This window comes from Humulus lupulus, chromosome 1, assembly GCF_963169125.1.
Source record: "Humulus lupulus chromosome 1, drHumLupu1.1, whole genome shotgun sequence".
Lineage (NCBI taxonomy): Eukaryota > Viridiplantae > Streptophyta > Magnoliopsida > Rosales > Cannabaceae > Humulus > Humulus lupulus.
The window spans coordinates 264011759-264036500 of NC_084793.1; the positions used below are offsets into that span (position 1 = coordinate 264011759).

A 24742-nucleotide genomic window follows, 5' to 3' on the forward strand; every position below is an offset into this window, starting at 1 on the left:
ACTCCACCCTTCCCCGTCGGGAGTGATCCTACTAAATCAATTCCCCATACTGTAAAAGGCTAGGGACTGGTCATCAGGGTTATTTCCATTGGAGGGGCTGCGGGATCTCCGCATACCTTTGGCACTATTCACATTTGCGGACGTAATCAACACAATTCTTCTTCATCGTTGGCTAGAAATATCCTTGCCTTAGGATTTTCTTGGACAAGTTGAGTCCGGCTGTGTGATCTCCGCAAAAACTTTCGTGCACTTTGTGCATGATTGCACTCATTTCTGTCCCAGATATGCATCAAAGATAGGGCATGGACAACCCCCGGCGATAGAGTTTGCCATCCATCATGACATATCTCGGAGCTTGGTACTAAATTTTCCTGGCAGCAGCCCTATCCGTGGGAAATTCCCCAGTGGTTGGGTGTTGGATGAGAGGGCCCATCCAGGACGTAGAGTAATCGATGGCGTTGATGATTGTGGGGGCTTGAATACTAAGCATGGGTAGATGGTCGAATAGGACTACCCTGGAGAGTTCTGCTTCAACATTCGTGGCAAATTTTGCCAATGTGTCTGTAAACACATTCTGTTCCCTGGGGATCTGGAGGATGAAGTATTTCTTAAAAGATTGGAGTAAATCTTGGGTTCGTGTCATGTAGGCGGCCATCTTCTCCCCCTTCGTTTGGTATTCCCCTAAAATCTGCTTGACCACCAGTTGGGAGTCACTGTGGACTTCTATATTTGCTGCTCCTACCTTCCGGGCTAAATGTAGTTCGGCCAGCATGGCCTTGTGCTCAGCCTCGTTATTTGATGCTTCAAACTGGAAGTGTAGGGAGCTTTGCAACTGTTGACCTTGAGGGGATATCAAGATGATCACAGCCCCAACCCCATTTTCATTTGAGGCTCCATCTACGAAGATTTTCCATAGAGGCATTATGGGGTCGACGAATTATTCATCTTTGATTATTCCAGTGCATTCTAAGATGAAGTCGGCCAGGGCCTGTCCCTTGATAGAAATCCTAGGGACATATGCTATGCCAAACTGGCTAAGCTCCATGGCCCACTTCAGGAGCCTCCCCGACGATTCGGGTTTTTGTAGTACTTGTCGTAAGGGGTGGTTCGTCAGTACCTTAATAGCGTGGGCCTGAAAGTAAGGTCTTAGCTTCCTGGAGGCGGTTAGTAAGAAAAATGTCAGCTTCTTGATTAATGGGTATTTGGAATCCGCGCCCAACAACCTTTTGCTTATGTAATAGACCGGGAGTTGGACCTTTCCCTCTTCTAGCACTAAAGCGACGTTGATGGCGTGTTCTGACACTGCCAAATACAGGTGCAACGACTCCCCCTCCACTGGTTTCGACAAGATTGGTGCCTGGGCCAAATGTTCCTTCAATTTTTGGAAAGCCTCTTCACACTCGGCCGTCCATTCAAACCTCTGGCTTCCGCGAAGTATATTGAAGAATGGGATGCACTTGTCTGTGGACTTTGAGACGAAGCGGCTCAAAGCTGCTATTCTTCCCCTCAAGATTTGAACGTCTTTGTGCTTTCATGGCGAAGGCATCTCAATCAATGCTCTGATCTTGTCCGGGTTGGCTTCTATTCCCCTCGAGCTTACTATGAAGCCTAAAAACTTCCCAAATGCCACGCCAAAGGTGCAATTTTTGGGGTTTAGCTTCATCCCATATTTCTAGATGATGGCAAATGCTTCTGCCAGGTCATCCGCATGTTCGGCCGAGGTCTTGGATTTGACCAACATGTCATCTATGTAGACTTCCATGTTCTTCCCCAGTTGGTTCTGGAACATCCTATTGACCAACCTCTGATAGGTGGCTCCAGCGTTCTTAAGCCCGAAGGGCATGACGATGTAGTAGTATACACTTTTGTCCATCTTGAAGCTGGTGTGTTACTGGTCTGCTACATGCATGGAGATCTGGTTGTAGCTAGAGTAGGCATCCATGAAACTCAACAACTCATAATTGGATGTAGCATCCACCATCTGGGGCAGAGGGAAGCAATCTTTTGGGTAGGCCTTGTTAAGATCGGTGAAGTCGATGCAAGTCATCCACGTCCCTTTCGGCTTTGGTACCAACACCAGGTTGTCCAGCCAAACGAGATACAGGGCCTCCCGAATGAAGTTGATTGAGGACAACTTCTCAACTTCTAACTTGAGGGCTTCTGCCATCTCCGCCGCTTGGGGTCTCCGCTTCTGCCGTATGGGAGTTGCATTTTCTTCAATGTTCAGGGCGTGACATATGACGTTGCAGTTGATCCCGGTCATATTCGAATGAGACCAGGCCAGGACATCCTGGTTCTCTTTCACTCGGGAAATTATGGCAACCCTGACCTCCGAGTTCAGGTTTCTCCCGACTCGGATTACTTTGGTCGGGTCGCTGTCATTGATGCACACCTCTTCCACCTCCTCCATGGGTCCTAATGCCATATCCGCTTTTATCTGTGGATCTAATTCGTCCTCCTCCCGGACCACCCTCCGTGCAAGTTATGGTGGTGGGATTGGATCAACATTTTCCTCTTCGAGAGGCTCTTTGAGGACCATGAAGATTGGCCGGGCAGAGACGTGATAGCACTTTTGGGTGCTTTTTTGATCTCCCCGCACAGTTCCCACTCCTCCATTATCACATGGGAACTTCATGCAGAGATGGCAGATGGAGGTGATTGCGCCGAAATCGACTAAAGCAGAACGACCAAAAATTACGTTGTACGCAGTGGGGCAATCTACCACTACGAAAGTACAATATTTGAATGATCCATGAACCTTGTTCCCCAACATCACGGGTAGTTGAATCTTACCCATCAGGGGAAATGAATCTTCATTGAAGTCGTAGATCTGCGTTGGACATGAGGCTAGATCTGCCTCTGTCAATCCAATTGCTGTGAATGCCAGCTTGAACAGTATGTTGACGGAGCTCCCGTCATCCACCAACACTCGGGATACCCTTTTGTTGAAGATTTGGGCATCAATGACCAAGGGGTCATGATGCGGGAAATGAACAATCCAGGCATCCTCTTCCGTGAACGTGATGGACAGGTTCATCAACTTCGGGCGCTAGGTCGGAGTTTGGACCAAGGTGCATACCTCATGGTCATGATCGAGCTCGCTGAGGTACCTTTTCTGATCATTCAAAGATGGCCCTCCCTGATGCGGGCCTCCTGATATGTTAGCCATGTGGCCATCTACTCGTGGAGGCGCAGTTCTGGGAGGATATGGCATTCCGGGCCTAGGTGCTTGCACTATTTGGGCCTCCTGGGGGGCCTGTGCTCCCGAACCTGCAGCGTACCCTCTCTGAGGAGGTCGATACGATCCAGGTGCACCTGGGGCCATATGTAACGTCCTCCTAATCCAGGACCGTTACATTGTATACTTTAAATTGTGTCAGACTTGCTAACCAAGTCATTTGGTTTAAAATGTGTAACTAAGGTTAATGTGAAGGGTTAGGGTTAAAGATTTTGGTCAAAATAACCGTTGACTTTTATTTAAAAAGTTTCATACAAACGTGGGATCCCAAAATATTACAACTAAACTTTTAAAAAGGTATAAATACATCAAAAGTTACATTCAACCGGCCTAAGCAACAAAAACAGGGCTACAACCCTGGTTCCTTTGAGATATTCCCAGCCTTGGTGGTCGAGCAGCCGCATATGTACACGCCACCATCGAAGCTCTCCAACTCATGGTTGGTCAAGCTTTCCTTTCCCTTTACCTGCATCACAAAGCACCTGTGAACCAAGGCTCGGCAAGAAAACTCAACATGTGCATAAATAGAAAATATAAACTTATAGCTACTTATCTAGCACGTTCAACAGTAATAACCTACACATGTCGTCATTTAGTTACAAACAAGTGGTCATTGGACCAATTTGGGGTCGCTGCCCTAAACAGTTGACCATAGAGTCAATCCCAGGGCCCTATGCCCAAGCTACGTTTCCATAGAGTCGCCTGGGGCCTTTGCCCTTAGCCTTGAGTAACTAGCCGTAGAGCTAGTCTAGCGTACCTGGCGCTTTAATGTTTTCATCGACCATAGGGTCAGCCAATGTAATAATACATTGCTGGTTCAGGCCTAAGCCTTTCGGCCAGCGTGCAATGCATTATTGCCATCCTTGACTAATGAGTCAAGCCCTGATCCAAGAATACAAACCGCAATACAGAAACAGATATGGATAGGCATATCCCAATAAATAAGCACACATGCATGTTAATCACATAACAGCATCGAATAACCATTTTCACAATACTAATCATACTTAATTAACGGGGCCTCATGCCCCAACCACAGAATTCACACAACAGTCATAAAGAACTTAAGCATATATCAACCAACATGTGAAGCAAAAGCTTAAATATAAATGTCCTCAGGGCCCAAGCCCTGGTCACGATAATTGATAACAGTCGGGCCAAGCCCTAATCACATATAAGACATATTGGGTGCAGCTTTTCTTACCTCAGGTCCAAGTAAAGCGTAAATAAGAACGACCCTCGAACATGATCCCGGTTCCCAGCCCCCAGCGATAACCTAGTCACAACCATAATATAGGATTTCATCAAAAACAAGCAAATAAAGGCTTCCGGACCGAGTCCCAGCCTCCGGGGCCTCGAGTTCCACTAAACCGGGTAGTGGAATCGATCCTGAGCCCTAAGGAAAAGTTTCCCATTTTAAAAAGCTTCCCAAGGCCAAAAATGCCCAGGCAGGATGCGACCTGGCCCTGAGGGTCGCGGCGCGCCCCTTCTATCCGAGAGCCTTCCCCCCTCTGTCAAGGGATGCGGGTCGTGACTTGCCCTTGTAAGTCGCGGCGCGCCTCCCAGACAGAGACCTCCCAAGGCCTGGGTTCAAGCTGAGTCGCGGCCCCACGAAACCAGATTTTCCATACTTTTCAGCAGCCAAAACCATTCCAAATTAACCCATACTCACCCCAAAACCATAATTCAATTGCCACAATAATTCTAACACCTTTCCAGCAACAAAACCCAACATAAAAAATAGCCTTAAAACTCATCAAGAAACCAAGACAATTCTTAAGCTAGAAGGTTCAAAACTCTTCAAATCAGCCAACCAAAACATAGAATTCAATGGAAAAAACATGGTCTAGAGCTTACCTCAATTGATGATTAATCTCACAAGCTGCAGCAGGACTATTCCCCCAAGTTTTAGGCTTTAATTCTCTGATCTCTAGTAAAAAATCCTCTTGGTTCTTCAAAGACACATGCTTAAGAAACTTAGAGAGGAAGAGAGTGAGGTGAGAGAGTGTAAGTCAGTTTAGAGAAGTGTTTTGTGGTTCTTGTCTTTTGTTTCCTTAAGCTTAAATGACTTAAGCTAATCCCGAGGCTCGGGGTACCAAAAACGTCCCCGAGGGAAAAATGGTCAAATTCCCCAATATTCCCCCCTAAACTCACTAACTCCAAATATATCACCAATTATTCATTTCCATTACCCAACGACCCAATTAAATGCCTAATACCCAAAATACCCCTCGACTCGCCCCGAGTCGGGTATTGGGTCCTGTTGTGACTTTCCTGCTAACTTGCTCCCTAAGATCGCCTCGTGCCGAGTAACTCAAATAAACCCACATAATAATGTGGTCTCACACATATATCACATAAATATACAATTATGTTCGCAGCATGCCAAATTATCATAATTTCCATTCTAATAAGAAGCGAGCCCACATGCATATTTTAATATTTCTAAACATGCTCAACAACTATATAAGCATATAATCCACATAATTTACAATTGAATAAAAAAAATAAGCACATAATTCCATATATTACCATCCTTACCCCCTAATCAAGGCCCTAAGCCTTATTGGGTAATTTTGGGACGTTACACCATGGGTTGTAGGGAGCTGTTGGCAGTCCCGAAACCTCTGTTGGCAACCTGACCCATTGGTGGAGATGCCTTAGTTTGATCAGGTTTTCGATCTCATCCTTCAGCTAACGACATTCTTCGGTCGTGTGACCCACGTCCTTGTGGTAGGCGCACCTTGTGTTGGTGTCCCTCGAATTCTTTCCCCCTTTAAACATGGGGGCTAGCTTCCGGTAATGGACTACGTTGCCCGTTGCTAGGTAGATATTTTCCCGGGTGTCCACTAGGTTGGTATATTCCGTGTATTGGGGCTCGTACCCCTTTCTTCCCTTCTTTGATGGCTCGGATCAGTTTTGACTCTTGTTTGATCTCTTTCTGAGGGAGGGGTTTATGCTTGCCTCAGCTCCTCCAGCTTGAGGCAGTTGGGCACCGCCAGGAGAGGAACTGTACCCGGTGGGTGCCACTTCGTACCCGAAAAATAGGGATGATGGGACCGGAGCATACCCCATTGAAGTGGCCCCATAGACCGTCGAGGTCATGAATGGCATCCCAAGGGTCCCAGCAGATCCGGACGCTGCTGGGGGTCCTAAGGGTTTTTGTGGGATGTTGCTTGACATTAGCCAGTGCACTAGATTGCATGTATAGCTTTATGGCATCCATGAACTGTTTACAAAATGCTCACTGCAATCCAGACCAAGACTGGATCGATCCCACCTTAAGTCTTTTCCACCACTCTTCTGTGGGTCCCGCTAGAGTGATTGAGAAACATAGGCACTTGTCATTGTCGCAGGCGTGAGCTACAATCATCAGGTGAATGTAGCGAGACAAGTGATCTTTGAGGTTCATGTTCTCGGTATAGGCAGGTAGGTCCGGCATCTTGAACCCCTTTGGTAGCACAACATCCAGTATGTGCTTGGCGCATGACTCCTTTTCTTCTTCTTCGGAATCGGAACCTCTGCCTTCTTGTTTCCGGACCAAGCGATCCATGACTCTTTTAAGAGCAGCCAGCTGTTCCATGAACTGTCTAGCCATTCCATCATCCAGGGGAACTCTCTCGCTCCTCCTATCGTTGAGGTTATTCCTCAAATCACCTCCTCAGGGGCGAATCTTTTCCTTGCGGGCCCTCTCCTTTCGGGCGTTGAGGCCGTCACGCAAGTCTACTCAGGAAGTATCGTCTCTCGAACTGATTGCTTCCGGCTTTTCTCCGCATTTTTGCCCTCCGTGATCCTTGTTCACGGAGGTGCTGGGATAAAAGCATTGTTCTCGTTCGTCCCATTTGGGGATGTTCTGGGGCTTAATACCCTGCGAGCGCTTCCCCTGCAGATCATTATCCCATCCTGGGGCAGGATTCATCCGTTCTTTCCTAGGGAATCGCCCTGGGTTATCCTCGGTTCTTGGAACAGGCTGAGCTTTCTTCTGGGGGTTTGTTTTTCCAACAGGATCCGCCATTTTGGCTTTTCCTTTCTCATGAGCAGGATTCGATGGGCCAGCTCCGGGATGCGGGGATGGTCCCGGAGGAGGAATAGGGCTAGTGTCGTTTGGTACGCCAGTCATGATAGGTGGGGCAGACGGCTGCGTTCCTGGATGAAGGACGACTGAAGGATTGGCTGCCAATCCTTGGGCAGCAATAAAGGCCTAAAGAGCTAGGAGGGCCTCTTGCATTTGGCAGGTGGCTTCTTTTTGTTCAGCTATGCTGGCTTCTTGATCCAGGACCTGTTGTCTCAGGCGAACCACCTCTGGATCCTCCTGTTCAGGATCCATATCCTTCTCGTAAGCCTTAACGGGGTTTTCGACCTCGTGATCCTCATATTCCCCTTCATCTTCCTCGTAATAGCCTTCGTTGTAGTCACCCTCGTCTCCGAAGTTCTGGGAATCGTCGGGTAGAGGCCCCTTATAAGGTGTGTCCTCGGGTTGGTGAGCAAGATCAAACACGGTATGCCTAGTGTTCACCATTTTTGTAGATGATTGAGATTGATTCAAGCTTCCTTCAGCTCTCAATGAAAGTACCAAAATGTTTACCGAGTTTTTTTGAAAACTATAAATATTAAGAAGCAAGAGCTGAAAAGAAAGAATTAGAGATAAACAATCAGAGTTTTTACGCGATTGGGGCGTTAATGAGCCTTAGTACACGAGTCGGTTGTATTAGGCCTTAGAGAGCTTTTGATAATGGCTTGTATAAATTTTAGCAGAGTAATTGCTTACAAAAGAAAAATATGGGATCCCCACTAAGTGCGCAACTGGCCCTATTTATACACAGTCAAGCGCAGTGGGCTTGAGCCGGACTAATCCGGGCCCAATAGGGATGTAATCACGGTTTGCTTGCTAATGGAGCCATAATACAAAGAATGTTACATAATAAAATGTAGTTAATCTAGGCCCATTGGGTTGACTCAGGCGTGGTCGAGCCTTACAGCTGCCCATTGTATGTTAGTGCGGACTGGTCCGCGTGGGCTTCTAAAGGGATCCTGGGGATAGGATCTGTCAGAGTAGTGGCAGTACTGTTCCCTAGGAACAATGTATGTTCCGTGCGTACCCTCTTCTGTAGGATAGTTGAGGAGACCAACTGCGGGATTTCATGGGAACAGGTCAGCATTGGGGCTAGCTAGGCTTGCCCTATCCAGAAGTCTAGTCCGGGTTCATTTACTAATGTCCCGGTTCACTTACCGGAGTTTTGGTTCATTCACCAGGACTCGGGTTCATTTGCCAAGATGGACATCGTGACATAGAGTATCTCCCCTGGATTCTTGATATGGTCTATATTCATCGACTAGTTAGTCTGCCACCTCAGTTGGCATCCCGGAGGATATACGTAGGTCGGGACTGGGAAGATGAGTCAGGCCTGCATCTTAGTCTCGGTTCCTTCGTTATGCTTGTGCCCATCGAACGTTGTTGGACTCGATGGTGCTTGGGCTATCTGGGGTTTCATCCTTCCCCGTTCACCAGGTTCAGGACGGGCCCGGACCATTTAAGAGGGTCCACGAACTCATTGGGTCATGCCATGTGTCACGGGTGGAAGACAGGGATAACATATATTATTATAATTATATTTATAATATTTAAATTTATATTAATATAAGTATTAAATATCTAGTTTAATATTAAATATTATTATAATAATTTATAATATTTGAATTCATATGAATATAATTAGTAAAAAATTAGAATTATATATTATTATCATAATAATATTTATAACATTTAAATTTATATTAATATAATTATTAAATATTTAGTTTTGTATTATATATTATTATAATAATGATATTTTATAACATTTGAATTTATATTAATATAATTATTATATATGTAGTTTTATATTAAATATTATTATAATAATAATATTTGAATTTATATTAATATAAATAGTAAAAAATTAGGATTATATATTATTATCATAATAATATTTTATAAATTTGAATTTAAATTTATATTAATATAATTATTATATATGTTGTTTTATATTAAATATTATCATTATTATAATGACATTTTATAATATTTAAATTTATATTAATATAATTAATAAATATTTATTTTAGTTAATTTTAAAAGAATATTTCTTTAAATATTTATAATATTCTATTAAAATTAACAAATCAAATGTGTTAAAATAAAAAAGTTAACTTTTATATAGAAGAGATATATGCTTGTTTACAAAAAGCAATTAAAAAACTATTACTGGAATATCTCTTTCAAAAAAAAAAAAAAACTATTACTGGAATAGTGGAATATGTGCTGATGAGGAGGCCAATTCATTGACATATATGTTTAATCCCATAAAGTAGAATATGTGCCTCTTATAACAGCCCCGTATTGGTATTTAAATCCTTTATACTCTTCCAACCAGTCAAGGCTAACTCTCTCTTATTGTGCACGCACTTTGGTATTTAACCTATTGTTAGCCAATTATTGCAGCCCAATGAATATTTCACATATGTAAGTATTAACAGGTGTTTATTGGGTAAGAAACCATCTCCTAGTGATGCGCCTTTTTGGGAGTAATTTAGTCAGATACTAATCAAATTCGGATGAAGTAATATAAAAAATTGATGAGATGATATAACATCTCAGAAATCCACTACCACAAGCTCCAATTTGGGTTTGATTCTTTCTGTCAACTGATGTGTTGCTGACCCTTCACTTTTTTTTTTTAATCCAACAAAAGAAAAAGGCATAAGTATGGGTTTATGTCAAGTATATCCCTAAATTTTTAAAAAGTTTCACTTAAGATCTCAAAATTTATTTTGTATCAATTAAGTCATTTCTATTAGAAAATAAGTAGCTTCTTGCTGAGTCATGTGACATGTATTGCTTTATGCTTTGCATTCTCTAAACCAATTTTTCAACTAAACATTTAGTAAATTTGAGAACTTAAGTAATACAAATATAATTTAAGCACATGAGTAATATTTTTCGGAAAGATTGGTACCTCTACTTGTATGATCCCATAAATATTTATACCGAAATAACCTAACTGACTGCGAATAATAAATAATATAATCCAAGTGATTTTGACATTCCTTGATTCCATCCATGGTTATCAACGCTGCTACTAAGTCTACCAAAAGGCTTATTGGCCGCCTAGAAATCAACTTGACTATTGAGCTTTTAATAACCTAAATTGAAAGCTCACCGAGCAATTAGTATCAATAACTCTCAAAGGGATCATAAGTAATTGTTAAGGCAGCCTCATGAGAATGATAAGAGATATTATAACTTAAATACTCGACATAATATCAAGGACCATAAAAGTAACCACTCCATATTTTAGAGGTGCTTTAGTTCAAAGGAGCCCTTGAATCGAAATTTGAAAAGTTGCAAAGTTGGGATTTTTTTTTTACATTTTTGCAAGACCCAAGTCATAGTTGTCGCCTTGTATGCCTAATTCAACTCTAGTTATAGAATTTTCCTGCGAATTTGCCCTTATGCCACCCGCTACCAAACACTCAACCATTCACACTAGGTTATAAAATTACACAAATAAAGCAATTTCCCTGTTAAAACACAATTGAACAAAGTGTTAAGACTTAACCACTTTCATTTTCTTTCTTTCATCCAATAACTCATGACCTCATTCAAAGCAAGGACTACATAGAACAAGACACAACAAGATTTATCCCAAAAAAATTATCATCATTATCAATAAATATTTGTATAAAAATTATGATCCATGTTGATAACACCACGTTTCAGTGGTTTTTTTTTTTAATATCTTCTAAATTCCATCCCCAAACTCCAGGAGGATTCAACTTAATTACTTATACAAAAATATCAATAGTAGTAATAATAAACACTCTTAATTGTCGTCATCATCATTCTACTCAGAAATCCTTGAGCAACTTACGAACCTGCTCCAATGTCACGAACAGCATCACAGTGAAAGGCCCTTGCCTCGAGATCGTTGGCAAAAACCCTTTATAGAGGGCAAAGGGACCCTCTGCACGCACCGTTTTGAGGGCACAGTCAAGGGCTCCGTTGTACGGCGGCGGTGATCCGGGCTCGACCTTCATGTTCATGACTCTGGTTTTGATAACGTCAACTGGGTTTGACGCAACCGACGCCACAAACCCCGCCGCAAAGCTCGCCGTCACGTGGGTCCCCAGCCCGTCTTTCATGATCCCTTTGTCCAGAATCGTCTCCTTGATCTGGTCGTACGAAGCCAGCTGCGAAGCCGTCACGAGCATGGCTCGGTTAATCGTCATGGACGAGCCGCGCCATAGGCTCCGAACACCTTCCTGGCGCGACATCCGGGTTAGAGCGTCGACCACGCTCCTGTAGTTCCGGCGCTGAGCCATCGGAAGCCGACCGTCGGCTTGCATACGAACCATCGCCACATCAGCCGGGTTTCCAACGGCAGCTCCGATCGCGCCGGCGATCAGACCCGCCGTGATTTTCCGGGTCAGCGGCATGTTTCCCGTGTTGGGATCGGTCCACTTCTGCTTCATGATATCGTACAGACCCATTCGGGTGGTGGAATACAGAGTCTGCCTGAGAACAGTGGCGGAGACACCAGAGAACAAACCTGCCATTCCTTCTTGTTGCACAATGCGCACTCCGACGGAAATTGGGCCAACGCGCACAGGCGGCGCGGGAGGCGGAGGTGGGACACGGACGGATCCAGCGGCGGAGTTGGGGTGAAAAGCAAGAGCCGGGCGTAGGTTCTGAACCGCCGGGTTCGGGGTGACGGACTCGCCCTGGAGCTGCATACGGACCTTGACGAGGTCGATGGGGTGGGTTGAGCAGCCGGCAACGATCGAAGCTATGCCTCCTTCAACAAATCCTTTGACACCCATTGTTGAGATATTTGATTTTTTTCAAGAAACGAACAAACAAATGAGGCTTAAGGTCAATACAAAGAATGGGTTATAAGTATTTTTTGTTTTTATGTTTTAAAGAATAGTAAGAGAATGGATTGTAGAAGGTAGATCAGGAGGACCAGTAGGAATTAGGGTTCATCTCACTGGAGACCAGGAGATGAGATTGGAGACCGAAAGCTATGGTGGAAGAGTGAGGCACGTTAGACCTTTGAGACATATGCTGTGAGGGTTTGTTTTGGAGAGAACAGGATGTGATGCCCAATCTCAATTTATAGCAAACCAAAACAAGTAAAGGAAAGGAGGTCGAAACTCGAAAGGGGGAGAGTCCTTACGCGAACGCCACCATTCCCCACTCAATACAATACAATTCTCTCTTTCTTCTGTGGGACCCACTTCTTTCTTTTTTTTTTATTAAATAAATTATTATTTTCCTTTTTGGACTTTTCTCTTTCCCTTCACCACTAATCTAACACTGTAAGGAATGGTGCATATGGCTTGATTCGTGAACCCAATCATACAAGTAAATTTGAGTATGAAGTTTTTATAACAGTATATAATAGAATATTTAGCTTACCCTAAAAAGTAATTATTTTTTAAAAAATTCATTATATTTTACAAATTATTTGAATATTTTAGCACAAAAACATGATAATGATTTTCAATTCTATATACCATTCACAACCTAACACACGGCCCAACGAGAACACTTACAAGGAATAATTGACATACCTCATAAAGGAATAGTAGAAACCACACTAGCACTACCACGTTGAGGGACCAACACCACCTCATAACACTATTAGTGATCAACATATGTATTACATTGTTTATATATTCGGTCTTTCATTTATCTTTTACTAAGGAATAAAGTCCACCTTTTTTTTCTTTCTCTATTCTAGTTTATTAAAGTTTTTTATGTATAACATATTAATATATGCTTATGATGTGTGATAATAAATTACTATGAAGGTTATAGTTTTGATGTATATATCATATGTTTATTCATGTGGTTTTTCTTTTTTGGTAATTTATTGTTTACCGATTTTTTCAGAAAGTTTAATAATAGAAAATTAGAGAGCTTAGAAGAAGGAATTTGAGGAGTAAAGACAATGTTTTTACGTGGTTGGGGCGTTAATGAGTCTTAGTCCACGAGACAGTTGTATTAGAGCTTAGAGAACCTTTGACAATGGAGTTTTTTTTACAAGTTTGAGCAGAGTAACTGCATACAATCAAAATCTCGGATCCCCTCCTCAGTGCACCACTATTCTTATTTATAGGCACAGGAGTGCACTGGGCTTGGGCCGGGCTGACCCGGGCCCAATAAGGGCGTAAATACCATTAGCTTCTCTGATGGGAGCCCAATACAAAGGATTAAAATATGAAACGAACAATAATCAAAGCCCATTGGGCCAAACCAAATAATATCTTATTCTAAGACATGAGACAAACTGGAGTTTCAGTCTGGGTTCTCTGGGCTACGAGGAATATTTGGGGGACAAGATCGGTCAGAGTAGTGGCGGCGCAGGTTTGAACCAACGGCGTACAATCCCGAGGTAGCCTCTTCTGCAGGTTAAGCGTGGGGACAACCCCCACGCTTCATGGGACGATGTCAGTATCCTGGGCACTTTATCTCGCCAAACTCGAACAACCGACCCGAGTTCGTTTACCAACATCCCCCTCCGTTCACCAAGGTCTCAGACCATTTACTAGGATCCGGGACCGTTTACCAGGATCCGGGTCTGTCCACAACGATCTTGGCTCCCATCTTGGTTTTGGGAGCCGCGACCTTCTTAGCCGCGCCTCGGGACGTTTGGGGGAGCAGTTCCGGGTTCACACCACCTGCCTCGGCGGAGGTCCCGGTCCGCACTCCCGGATGCCCTTTGGGCCTTGCCCAAACTTGGGCTGCCAACATCCGTTTTCCTCTCGTCAAATGGGCCCGATCTGAGCCTTAACTCCAAATCGGGCGGCCCACGAGCTTAGAGTGTGGATCCGGACACCTGGAAAGAAACAGGGATAACAATTATATATTATACATTTTGTTAAATATATATATATTTGAAGTAATTAAATTTAAATTTTGGTGTTGGAATTTCTTAAGGGTGTCTAATATTTTAAGTATATTAATTGAAATAATATGTTACCAACGTGACATTTTTGTGTAGATTAATTTATTTAAAATATCAAGATGATTATGTATTAGTAATTTATGGAGATATTAGCTAACCTAAAGGTAAGTGAATATTTCGTTGAATTTCATGCACACCTATGGTGATAATGTAGGATATTACTATTACAAGTCTATATGCATGCTCCATGTTGTACAAAATAGCATACAATTAAAATATAAATGTTACACCCAGATTTCAAGACCAGAGGTTATGACCTCGAAAACTGGGCTCGTCAGGTGTGAGCTCGAAATGTATGAAAACATTGTATGGTCCAGCTGTAAGATCTCCGAAGTAAAATAACGACCTTGAAGATGTGTAACCTCGGGATGCTTTCTGAGTTCGAAATGACATGACATTGGGATACATCTGTTATCGATTGCCTTCGGATTAAACAGTCCGAGCTTGGGAAGTGCAGGCTCGAGTATGATGGCTTCGATAGTGTCAATCTACTCCGAGCATGTCCTAAAGTAGGATGGCAAGCTCGTAGCAATACCATAAGTCTCAACAGCCACAGGGTCGATCGCTAGTCTCGAAGACCCGAAGAGTCATTTGGGATAGCCCATTATGTATGAACATATTTATTGTTGTATAATCCCAACATTTAAGGTGTTATCCCTAAAATCAGAAGTGGATGACATGGCAGGCATTAATTACACGTGGCTGACACCTGGCAGAATCTGTGTTCGACTATCGACCAGGAAGACATCCAGTATCATGTGATCGGTTTCTTCATACGAACAGCCTGGTCGTACGCACATTATATGCGGAGAAAATCTTAGGCAGTTATGATGGAATCTGAAATTATCTCCCATGATTTCCTGAGTATCCGATTATTTAGGAAAGAATATTTGTAACAAATCAATGTAAATCTTCCCTGAGCTTATAAATAGAAGAAGAGGGCTCAGGGAGGCGGATCCTTTTCTTTTGAGCAAAAAAGATCATTTGAGATTAGAGAGAGATTACACGAGAATAATTGTATTTTCTTCTTCAGAGGTTAGTGAAACTCATTGAACCCCAGTTCTTTGATCACCCCTTTGAATCTTATTTTAATAACAATTCAAGTGGACGTAGGTTATTACCAGATCCTGGGGCCGAACCACTATAAAGTCTTGTGTCTTTATTATTTTCGTCATCACATTCTTTTCAACGTATTCATCCATGTCAAGCGTATTTTGACTCCGTGTCAGTTGGCTAAAATCTGGGTCAACATTCTGGTGCTTTCATTGAGAGCTTGATATAGCATCGTTGAGAAAACCAATGGCGAAAACTACCAAGAAAACTGGATAGGCGACCGGCGCTGCACCATCTAACCCTCCTCCTCCTCCTCCTCCTGCAAACGTGGCTGAGGATGAGCCACATTTGGATTTCGATGAGGAAGAAATGGACGACACGACGCTGAAGAGTACCCTAGGGGCACTGCATGAAGAGCTGGCCAATCTGAGGGCCAGCCAGGAAGGTGCCACCGAAATCATGGCACGGCAGCAGTAGGAAATTGAGCGGCAGCGCCTGGAGCTGAGTGAAAGGCAGGTGGAGATGGACCGTCGTCAGAGGGAGGCCATGTCAACCCTCGAAGCAGCCCTACAGTTGGCTAGGAATCAGGATGCACCTGCCTCGCAGCCTGATCAACCCGAGGATGGACCACCCCAGAGGGGTCCCAATCCTAGCCCGCCTATCCAACCCTCGAGCCCACAAAGGCCCGAGCAGCCGACTGTGCCTCACGAAGATCTCCCACCAAGGGATACTGAAGCACAGCCTATCTCACAGGCTGGTCGCGGCAATCCCCCGCAGCAGAGGCAGAATAGGACCGGGCAGCAACCTCATAGTCCTAGACGCCACAGGGGTGATGAGCCAAACCTTCCGAACAGAGGACAGCATCCTCCTGGTAATAGGAGGAACTCAGAGTTAGGCTCTGCGGTCCGAGGCCCCCCACGGCATGATAATGCACGGGGACCTAATAACCAACGCAGACCACCTCTAACGCTCGGGAGGTTCCAGCCCAAGAGGGCAATAGAGGGAACAGTCGATCCTACCATAGCCAATCAAGATTCAGAGATGGGCATGGTTATAATGAGGCCGACTCAGGCAGAGGAAATGTCGGTCGAAGAAATGAAGAAAGAGGTGGAGGCAGGAGCCAGCTACCTCAGGATGGCCAGCCCGGCAGATGGGACGCTGGGGGGCAGCCCAGACAAAATAACGTCTTCAACCGGCTTGGAGCTAGCGAGCAACGGAGGAGAGATGAGGACTTGAGAGATGTACTCAACGATCGCCGCGAGCGGCACGGCGAGTACGTCCCCCCAACAACAGAGGCCCCGGCGATTCCTAGTGTTGTGCAGGCCCAGATAGATGCCCTTTACTAGGCAGTGCAGCAGCTAGTCGGGGGAAGAACATCTTATATCGACTATGATAGGAGAAAAGGTACTCCTTTCATCCAGAGGATAGCCATGGCGGAAACTCCCAGCAAGTTTAAGATGCCTACGCTTCCAAACTTTGACGGGTATGGTGACCTAGTATCTCATGTCAACAAGTTTGAGATACAAATGGACATTCAGAAAGTGTCCGAAGATGCTCGGTGCAGGATCTTCCCTGCAACACTTTCTGACGCTGCACAGGAGTGGTTTTTTAAATTCCCTCCTGCAAGTATAATTTCCTGGGAAATGTTCGTGAAAGATTTTTACGGGCAGTTCCATGCAGGTCGCGTGCACCCTACCGAGGCAAATTAGTTGGTCGAGATACGCCAGCAAAATGGAGAATCGCTGAAAGACTACGTTCAGTGTTTTATGTGAGTAGCCGCCGGAGCAAAAACGGTGGGTGATGAAGGCAAAATGATGGCCATAACGGCAGGGGTTAAGCGCCGTACCCCTCTCTGGGAGAGCCTCAGAAAGCATGGGGTTAGAACTACCCAGGAATTCTTAGATCGAGCTGATCGCTACATCAAGCTCGAAGACGCCATCGCCAACGAAGGAAAGCCCCCAGGCAAATATAAGGAGATAGCCGAGCTCGCCAAAGCCGCCAATGGGTCCAAGCCCAACGGCAACGGCAAAGGCAACGGCAATGGCAAGAATGGTGGAAAACGGCCACACAACGAGCCTTCCACCTCTGACAACAAAAGGACCAAGGGTAATCGTTATGAACCTCAGTTCACTAACTATACTGCCCTTATTGAGTCTCGGGGGGAGGTATATCAGGCCACGAGTTCCAGTGTGCCTTACAAGAAGCCTACCCCCATTCGAAAAGATATTTCGAGGAGAGACACTACCAAGTTCTGTCGTTATCACAACGACTACGAACATGACACCAATGAATGCAACCAGTTGAAGGATGAGATCGAGTTCCTTATCAGACAAGGACACTTGAGAAGATATGTACGAGCCTCGAGATTCCCAATGAGAAGCTCCAGGTGGCAACGATCAAGCGCCCACACGCCAACACTCACCACCTTTGCAGCCTGATCCCGTAGCCGGCACCCTATTAACCATCTGCAGAGGCCCGCACCTTGCGGAAAACAGCGGCAAGGCCAGGGAACGATATGCTCGGACCCTGCGCCACGACCAGGACATTGAGATGATGGCTGTGGAGGACCGCGCGCCAAAAAAGGCTCGATCAGAAGAGGGCGAGATAACCTTCTCTGATAGCGATGCCCAGCATGTCCAGTTCCCACACTCCGATCCGCTGGTCGTGGACATCCAAATGGCCAATATGATGGTGAAGAGAGTGCTAATCGATACAGGAAGTTCAGCAAACATCCTGTACAAGTCTTCTCTGGAACGCATGAAGTTGTCCGTTAAGGACTTGAAGCCCTGCAACCAAACAATATACAGCTTCTCTGGTGAGGGACTCGCCCCCGCAGGGTCAATCAGACTTCCAGTGACAGCAGGAACTGCGCCTGCTACCAGGACATTACTTGATACTTTCATAGTGGTCGATTGTCCCTCGGCGTACAATGTCGTCATTGGAAGACCCATACTGGTTGACCTACGGGCCGTCACCTCTATGTGGCACTTAGCCATGAAATTCCCGACAGACGCAGGGGTAGGACGCGTGTTGGGAAACTAGAGGGAGGCCAGGGAGTGCTACAACGCCTCAGTCACGAAGGCGAAGAAGGGATCATCAAAAAGCACTCCCTCTGAAAGGTTGCAGATGGCAATTGATACACAAGCCCAATCCGGTGAAGGAGTCACCAAATAGGGTGTTGCCCAAAGTGAGGATAGAGATTTGGATCCTCGCTTTGGGGATTTTGAGGAAAATGTTGGACCCGTCGAGGACCTAGAAGAGGTCCAACTTGACGAAAAGGACCCGACCAGAGTCGTGAAGGTCGGGAAAAACTTAGAACCCACTACGAAACATGCACTGGTGGAATTTTTGCGAAAGAACCAGGAAGTCTTTTCCTGGTCGCACAAAGACATGGTTGGGATAGATCCTGTAGTCATAAGCCATGTCCTGAATATAGACAAGAGTTTTCCGCCCGTGCAACAGAAAAGAAGGCTTCTCGATAAAGATCGGTCGAGAGCCTTAAAAGAAGAAGTGGAGAGATTAAAGGAGAATGGGTTCATCAGGGTGGCGTTTTATCCATCATGGGTCTCCAATCCAGTATTGGTTCCCAAGTCTAACGGCAAGTGGTGAACCTGTGTGGATTTTACGGACCTCAATAAAGCCTGCCCGAAGGATTGTTTCCCACTCCCAAGGATCGACCAGTTGGTCGATGTTACTGCAGGACACGAGATCCTCTCTTTCATGGATGCATATTCGGGCTACAATCAAATCAGCATGCATCCCCCTGGCGAGGATCACACCAGCTTTCAGACCGATATGGGATTATACTGTTATAAAGTAATGCCCTTCGGACTGAAAAACGCAGGTGCGACTTACCAGCGACTAGTTAACCACATGTTTAAAGAGTTGATCGGCGTAAACATGGAGGTATACGTGGACGACATGCTGGTAAAGTCAAAAAAGGCGGAAGGACATGTGAAGGATTTGCAAGAGTGTTTTGACGTATTGAACAAGTACCAGATGAAACTAAATCCTCTCAAATGTTCCTTCAGAGTTGGATCAGGGAAGTTTTTGGGGTTTATTGTTAATTCAAGAGGAATCGAGGCCAACCCTGACAAGATAAAAGCCCTAATCGATATGAAATCGCCAGAAAAGATCAAGGATGTACAAATTCTGACTAGGAGAATTGCGGCCCTAAGTAGATTTATTTCCAAATCAACGGATAAGTGTGTCCCTTTCTTCAATCTACTTAGGGGCAACAAGAAATTTGAATGGACAAGAGACTGCGAGCAAGATTTTCAGGCCTTGAAAACCCATATGGCACAACCTCTTATTTTATCTAAGCCAATCGAAGGAGAAACTTTGTTCATTTACCTAGCAATCACTGAAGTTGCTGCTAGTGCGGTACTAGTACGAGAGGAAGAAGGCGTACAAAAAGCGGTTTACTATGTAAGCAAGAGGCTAATCGGAGCAGAACTAAGGTATCCACCCATCGAGAGGTTAGCATATTGTTTAATCCTGGCCTCCAAGAAGCTACGTCCTTACTTCCAAGCTCATCCTATTACAGTTTTAACCGACCAGCCCCTTTGGCAAGTCCTCCAGAAACGAGAGGCGGCTGGGCATTGTTATATATATTATTAAAAGTTATTTATATTATATTATTTATAATTATAATATTGTTATATATATTATAAGTTATTTATATTGTATTATTTATAATTATAATATTATATTGTTATATATATTAACTTTAAATAAACCTAAATTTTAATTTAATTAATGAAAAAAAACATTATTTCACCCAATCTCCCCTCGCCATCTTAGGTCCCCACCCTCCCAATATCACTATAACTTTAGTGATTTATTTTATTTTCATTTGTTCTAGTATTTTTAAATGTGTTGTACCCAAAAAAATTAGCATGAGTCTAGTCAAACAGCTAGGGATAAGGCTGGCAGATGAATATATGGAAAAACAGCAAAGTAGAACCTCTGGTTAACAATGGTGTGAGCAGCTTGAGTTGGGACTTGGTAATACGACATTCAGGTGATTATCAGACCGTCTCTCAGGATAACGCTCTAGTTCGAGACATATAGTGGCCAGATACCCCTTTAGGCGCTCTGGAGTTAATCCAAGCTAAGGTTTAAATAATATTTGATCACGAACTCGATGAAGATATTCAACTCATGGAAACCTGGTCAGAATGCGTACTGAAGGATCCGAGAGACTTGGAAGCTCTTTATACGCTCATTAATTCCCAGGCTGTATTGCATATTTATCATTTATTATCCGAGATAGCAGGAGTATAGTCTATTCTATTATGCAATCGTATCCCAATGTAAATGGGAATAATCTGTATTAAATGTATACCATATTAATGCACACAGCTACCAAAACATATCCAGAAAATTCACTATAAATATCAGGGATAAAGGACAGGGAAGGGGATGACCTTTTTGTATTACTGAAACTCTGCATAAATTGTGAGAGAAAAGCAATAATATTTTCTAGTGGACTAGGTGGATTTTAACCACTGAACCACGTAAAATTGTGTGTGTGAAAGGGTTCATATAAGTTCATTACGGTTTACAAATAAGCACTAATATCCCTATTAGATTTCTAAATCTACTGTTGATGAAAAGCTGCGTCAACAGTTTGGTGCTTTCATTGAGAGGAAATTAGTACCTTGCAAGTTTCACTCGATGTTCATCATGGTGGTTACTCGATCGATGCATGACAACAAAATGGAACAGCCTGGTGGGCAGGAGGCACATCATAAAACTGTTCCCATTGAAAGGGGCCCGGATGTTCAACAACGTCCTGGGAAGCAACAGGTGGGCCAAGTCGACGCTGGGAGTTCAGCGTCACTCCCACCAAATCCTAATCCAGGATACTTAGCAGCCATCGAGATGGAGAATGCCCAGTTAAGGAGCCATCTCTCTAGGGAAAATAGACAGATTGAGGAGGTGTTGGCTTGGTTACCCCCTCTTGCAACCAACCCTAATGTCGGAAAAAGGCACAGTGGGTCTCATAAGTCCCATAGGAATAATCGGTCCAAACCCAGTCGTTCTGTCAAGACTGCCACTCTGAGCTTTGTACCTCCAGAGCGAAATCCCCGAATTGCTAGCCCACCATCCATCACAGGAACCATTATCTGTATGTCAGTCAGTCGGTCAGAACTGTAACCCCTAGCTTCGTGCCTTCTGTACAGATTCCTAGGAATGCCCAGAACAACCCACCAAGGTGAGCTGGGACAATTTCACGAAGACAAAACGCCCTAGTGAATCCTACTGTGTCGCAAAAAGAGCCCCAGGCACAAAGAACTCGGGACATTGGGGTAGAGCCGAGGCGGGTTAATTTTGTTCGTCCTAATCGAACGAGGATAGCTTTATAAATAATGCATCCGCCATCACCGGTTAGACATCCTACATGATCGTGCCCACAAAGATATGCTCTAGCTCGTAGAAATAGTAGGAGAAATCCTCCCCCGTTACTAGACACTTACGTCCCACGGGCACGTGCTAATAACCTAGGTCCTTGATCTCAGCCGCGAGCTGTAAGTTTTGCAAATGGAAGTTACTAGACAGGGAGCCAGCGTGGAGGCAGGTCTAAAAACGATCTAAGGAATCACCTTAGCTTAGCACAAAGTCCTCGGTACGATCCACGACCCGACCTGCGTAATCATTTGAATTCACAAAGGAGGTATCCAACTCACAATGATGATATGAGTTATACTCGGCACGAGGGAGGTCCGTCTATCATACGCGAAAATGGGAATGTCCCACCTAACCAAGCTCGAACTTGGAGGGACAACAAGCCATTAAACACGTACAATAGGATGGGAGCTGGTGAACATCCCCCAGCTAACCTAGAGACCAAAGACCCAACCCTTGAGCGACTGGCCTTAATGGAGGAGTAAATGAAGAAGCTCTTATCCGGAAAGGGGATTGATGATTGTGACTCTAATGAGGAGCTCGAACCTTTTGCCCCAAACATTGCAGCAACTACGTATCCTATTGGCTTCAGGATGTTGAACATGCCTTCATTTGATGGAAACACAGAACCATCCTACCACCTCGGGCTGTTCATACATTGATGATGGTCCACAATGTCAGGTTCGACCTAAGGTGTATTATGTTCCCCATGACTCTGATCGGGCCTACCAGAGAGTGGTTCAAGAAATATAAAAAACATTCAATAAGCTCTTGGAAGAAGTTATCTTCTGAGTTCAAGAAAGCGTTCTGAGTTTCAAAGATAGCTCGCGTGGAAGCCGACTCATTGGCCAACATAAAAGAGCAACCTAGTGAGTCCTTGAAAGCATATCTAAGAAGATTCGGCAACGTTGCAGCACGATCTAGATACATTGATGATAGCTCCAAGCTCATGGCGATGGGAATGGGAATCCTGGTGGGAGGAAATCTATGGCAAGAACTTCAGCAGAAAGGGGTTACAAGTGTAGATAAGTTCTTGGTCCTAGCTCAGGAGAGGATAAACTTGGAAGAGGCATGATTTGCTATTGTAGGAACCAGCCAGGTCCTTATTTAGCCCATTGGAGCGATGACGGGTGTTGCGGCTACGGGTCAACCTGTTACCCAGAATAACCAAGCGGAAAACAACAAGAGAAAAGGGAATGGTGAGGGCGACCAGAACGACATGAAGAAGAACTTTGGGGAGAAATTAAAGCCCGTGTATGCCACCTACACTGATCTAACGGATACACGAGAACATATCTTCCTGGAAAACTCTAATCCCCTTTTGTGGAAGAAACCAGAGTCATTAAGGCATCAGAGGGCGAAGAGAGATCCCTCAAAGTTTTTTCGACATCACAATGACATCGGCCATAACACCAATGATTGTCAACAACTAAAAGATGAGATTGAGACTCTCATTCGGGCTAGACCGTTAGCCCAGTACGCCCGAAATCGAGTTGTTCCCAATCAGTCTGTTGGGCAGAATTCTCCTCTAGCTCCGGAAGCTCCGGCGGGCAGACCCGATGAATCAGAATCAAGTCGACCCTCCCCCAATAGTAGGAGAAGATATAACTACTATTGTCGGAGGACCTCATTTGGCGGGCACAAGCAGCGAGGCCCAAAAGAGGTATATAAATGAGCTGAAAACTCATAACTGTGTGGAATTTATCCTGGAGCAGCAGTTATTGAAACAACAACGGTTGGAAAAACTGTTATATTATTTCATATAATATAATATTAGATTAAATAATGTGAAAAAATGTGATTTGTCACACCTTGTAACATATTATTGAGAGTCACAAAATTGGACACATGTGTGTGCCCAAATGTGACATATTTTGGAGTTACAAAATCAGTTACAAATTTGTAACTCCCAAATATTACCCAATAATGTGTATATTATATGTTACACATTTGAGATTGGATTTCACAAAGTCATGATGATATATGACTGTTGGAGACATGTTTTTAACCCCAATAATGTGTATTGGGAGTTACAAAATCATTTGGGACAGTTTGGAACCGTTTGGAAAAACAGCACATTTTCAAGTGTTGAAAATGAGTTGTGGCTGCGGCCACTGAATGATGGTGGCCGCGGCCTGGGGGACAGAGAGCAGTGGTCGCAGCCACAGGTGCATTTCAGGCAAAATTTTCAGTTTTTTCCAAATGTGTTGAACGGTTCTAAAAACCCAAATAACTCCCAAACCTCAATTTTAATTTCATATTAATCCAATTAAACATTGGTAACAGCCATGGGGGTGGTGGAATTTGAAATCCAAAGGGTATCTCAAACTCTATAAATAGGAGCCTAAGGCTCACTTGTAAGACATACCATTTTCCATCCACAAAGCACTTGGTTGGAAAATACACCAAAAAGCTTGATAATTCCAGAGAGCTATTTCCTAGAGAGATCCCTTAGTGCTTAGAGAATAGGGGGAAATAAGCTTTTGGACAAAGGTCTTGAACCTTGTTCAAGTTGGTGATCCCCACTACTCTACACTTTGATTGTGTGAGAGTTTGTTTGTGTTTTCATTCTTTTGTTCCTCTTGTTCTTCTTATTTACTTGTATTATTATAGTATTGAGTTTGTAATCTTCTTCTTCTACATCTTTCTAGTTACTTGTATTTTGAGCAATTGAATTGTAATGTTTATTTGATCAATATTATCTTGTCCATTGAATTTTTGCATAGAGTTGTATTTGGTTTTTCCATATTTCCATTGAGTATTAATATATATTCTCTAACAATCAAAAGCTTATGTTCCTTTTTCAATGGGAGGAGAAACCACGGAGATCATATGAGGATCCAACTTTGAAAAGATGGTAAGATAAGGTAATGTTCTTCTTTGGTTTTCTTAGAAGATCTAATGGTTTTCATATAGTGATAGAAATGAGAAGAAGAAAAGTTTGTAAATGGGATTCATTGTTTTCTAATCTCCTTTATTTTTTAGTGGTTAGATTAGAAGATAATTTAATATCTTGAGTTTTATGATATGT

The 24742-nt window shown here is 43.8% G+C and overlaps 2 protein-coding genes across 2 annotated transcripts; both read right to left on the reverse strand.

The window, feature by feature from the left end:
• Window positions 1-361: 361 nt before the first annotated feature.
• Window positions 362-922, reverse strand: LOC133833606 (uncharacterized). The gene has a single exon (XM_062263448.1). It carries the CDS (start codon window positions 920-922, stop codon window positions 362-364), a length of 561 nt encoding a protein of 186 aa, XP_062119432.1.
• Window positions 923-10824: 9902 nt separating this feature from the next.
• On the reverse strand, window positions 10825-12376 carry LOC133806119 (mitochondrial uncoupling protein 5-like). Its single transcript, XM_062244253.1, has one exon. It carries the CDS (start codon window positions 12095-12097, stop codon window positions 11126-11128), a length of 972 nt encoding a protein of 323 aa, XP_062100237.1. The 5' UTR covers window positions 12098-12376; the 3' UTR covers window positions 10825-11125.
• Window positions 12377-24742: the final 12366 nt, after the last annotated feature.

Bases quoted from the DNA above. Each gene is read 5' to 3' on its own strand.
- LOC133833606 (XM_062263448.1), bottom strand. From the start codon at position 922: ATGCCTCTATGGAAAATCTTCGTAGATGGAGCCTCAAATGAAAATGGG.
- LOC133806119 (XM_062244253.1), bottom strand. From the start codon at position 12,097: ATGGGTGTCAAAGGATTTGTTGAAGGAGGCATAGCTTCGATCGTTGCC.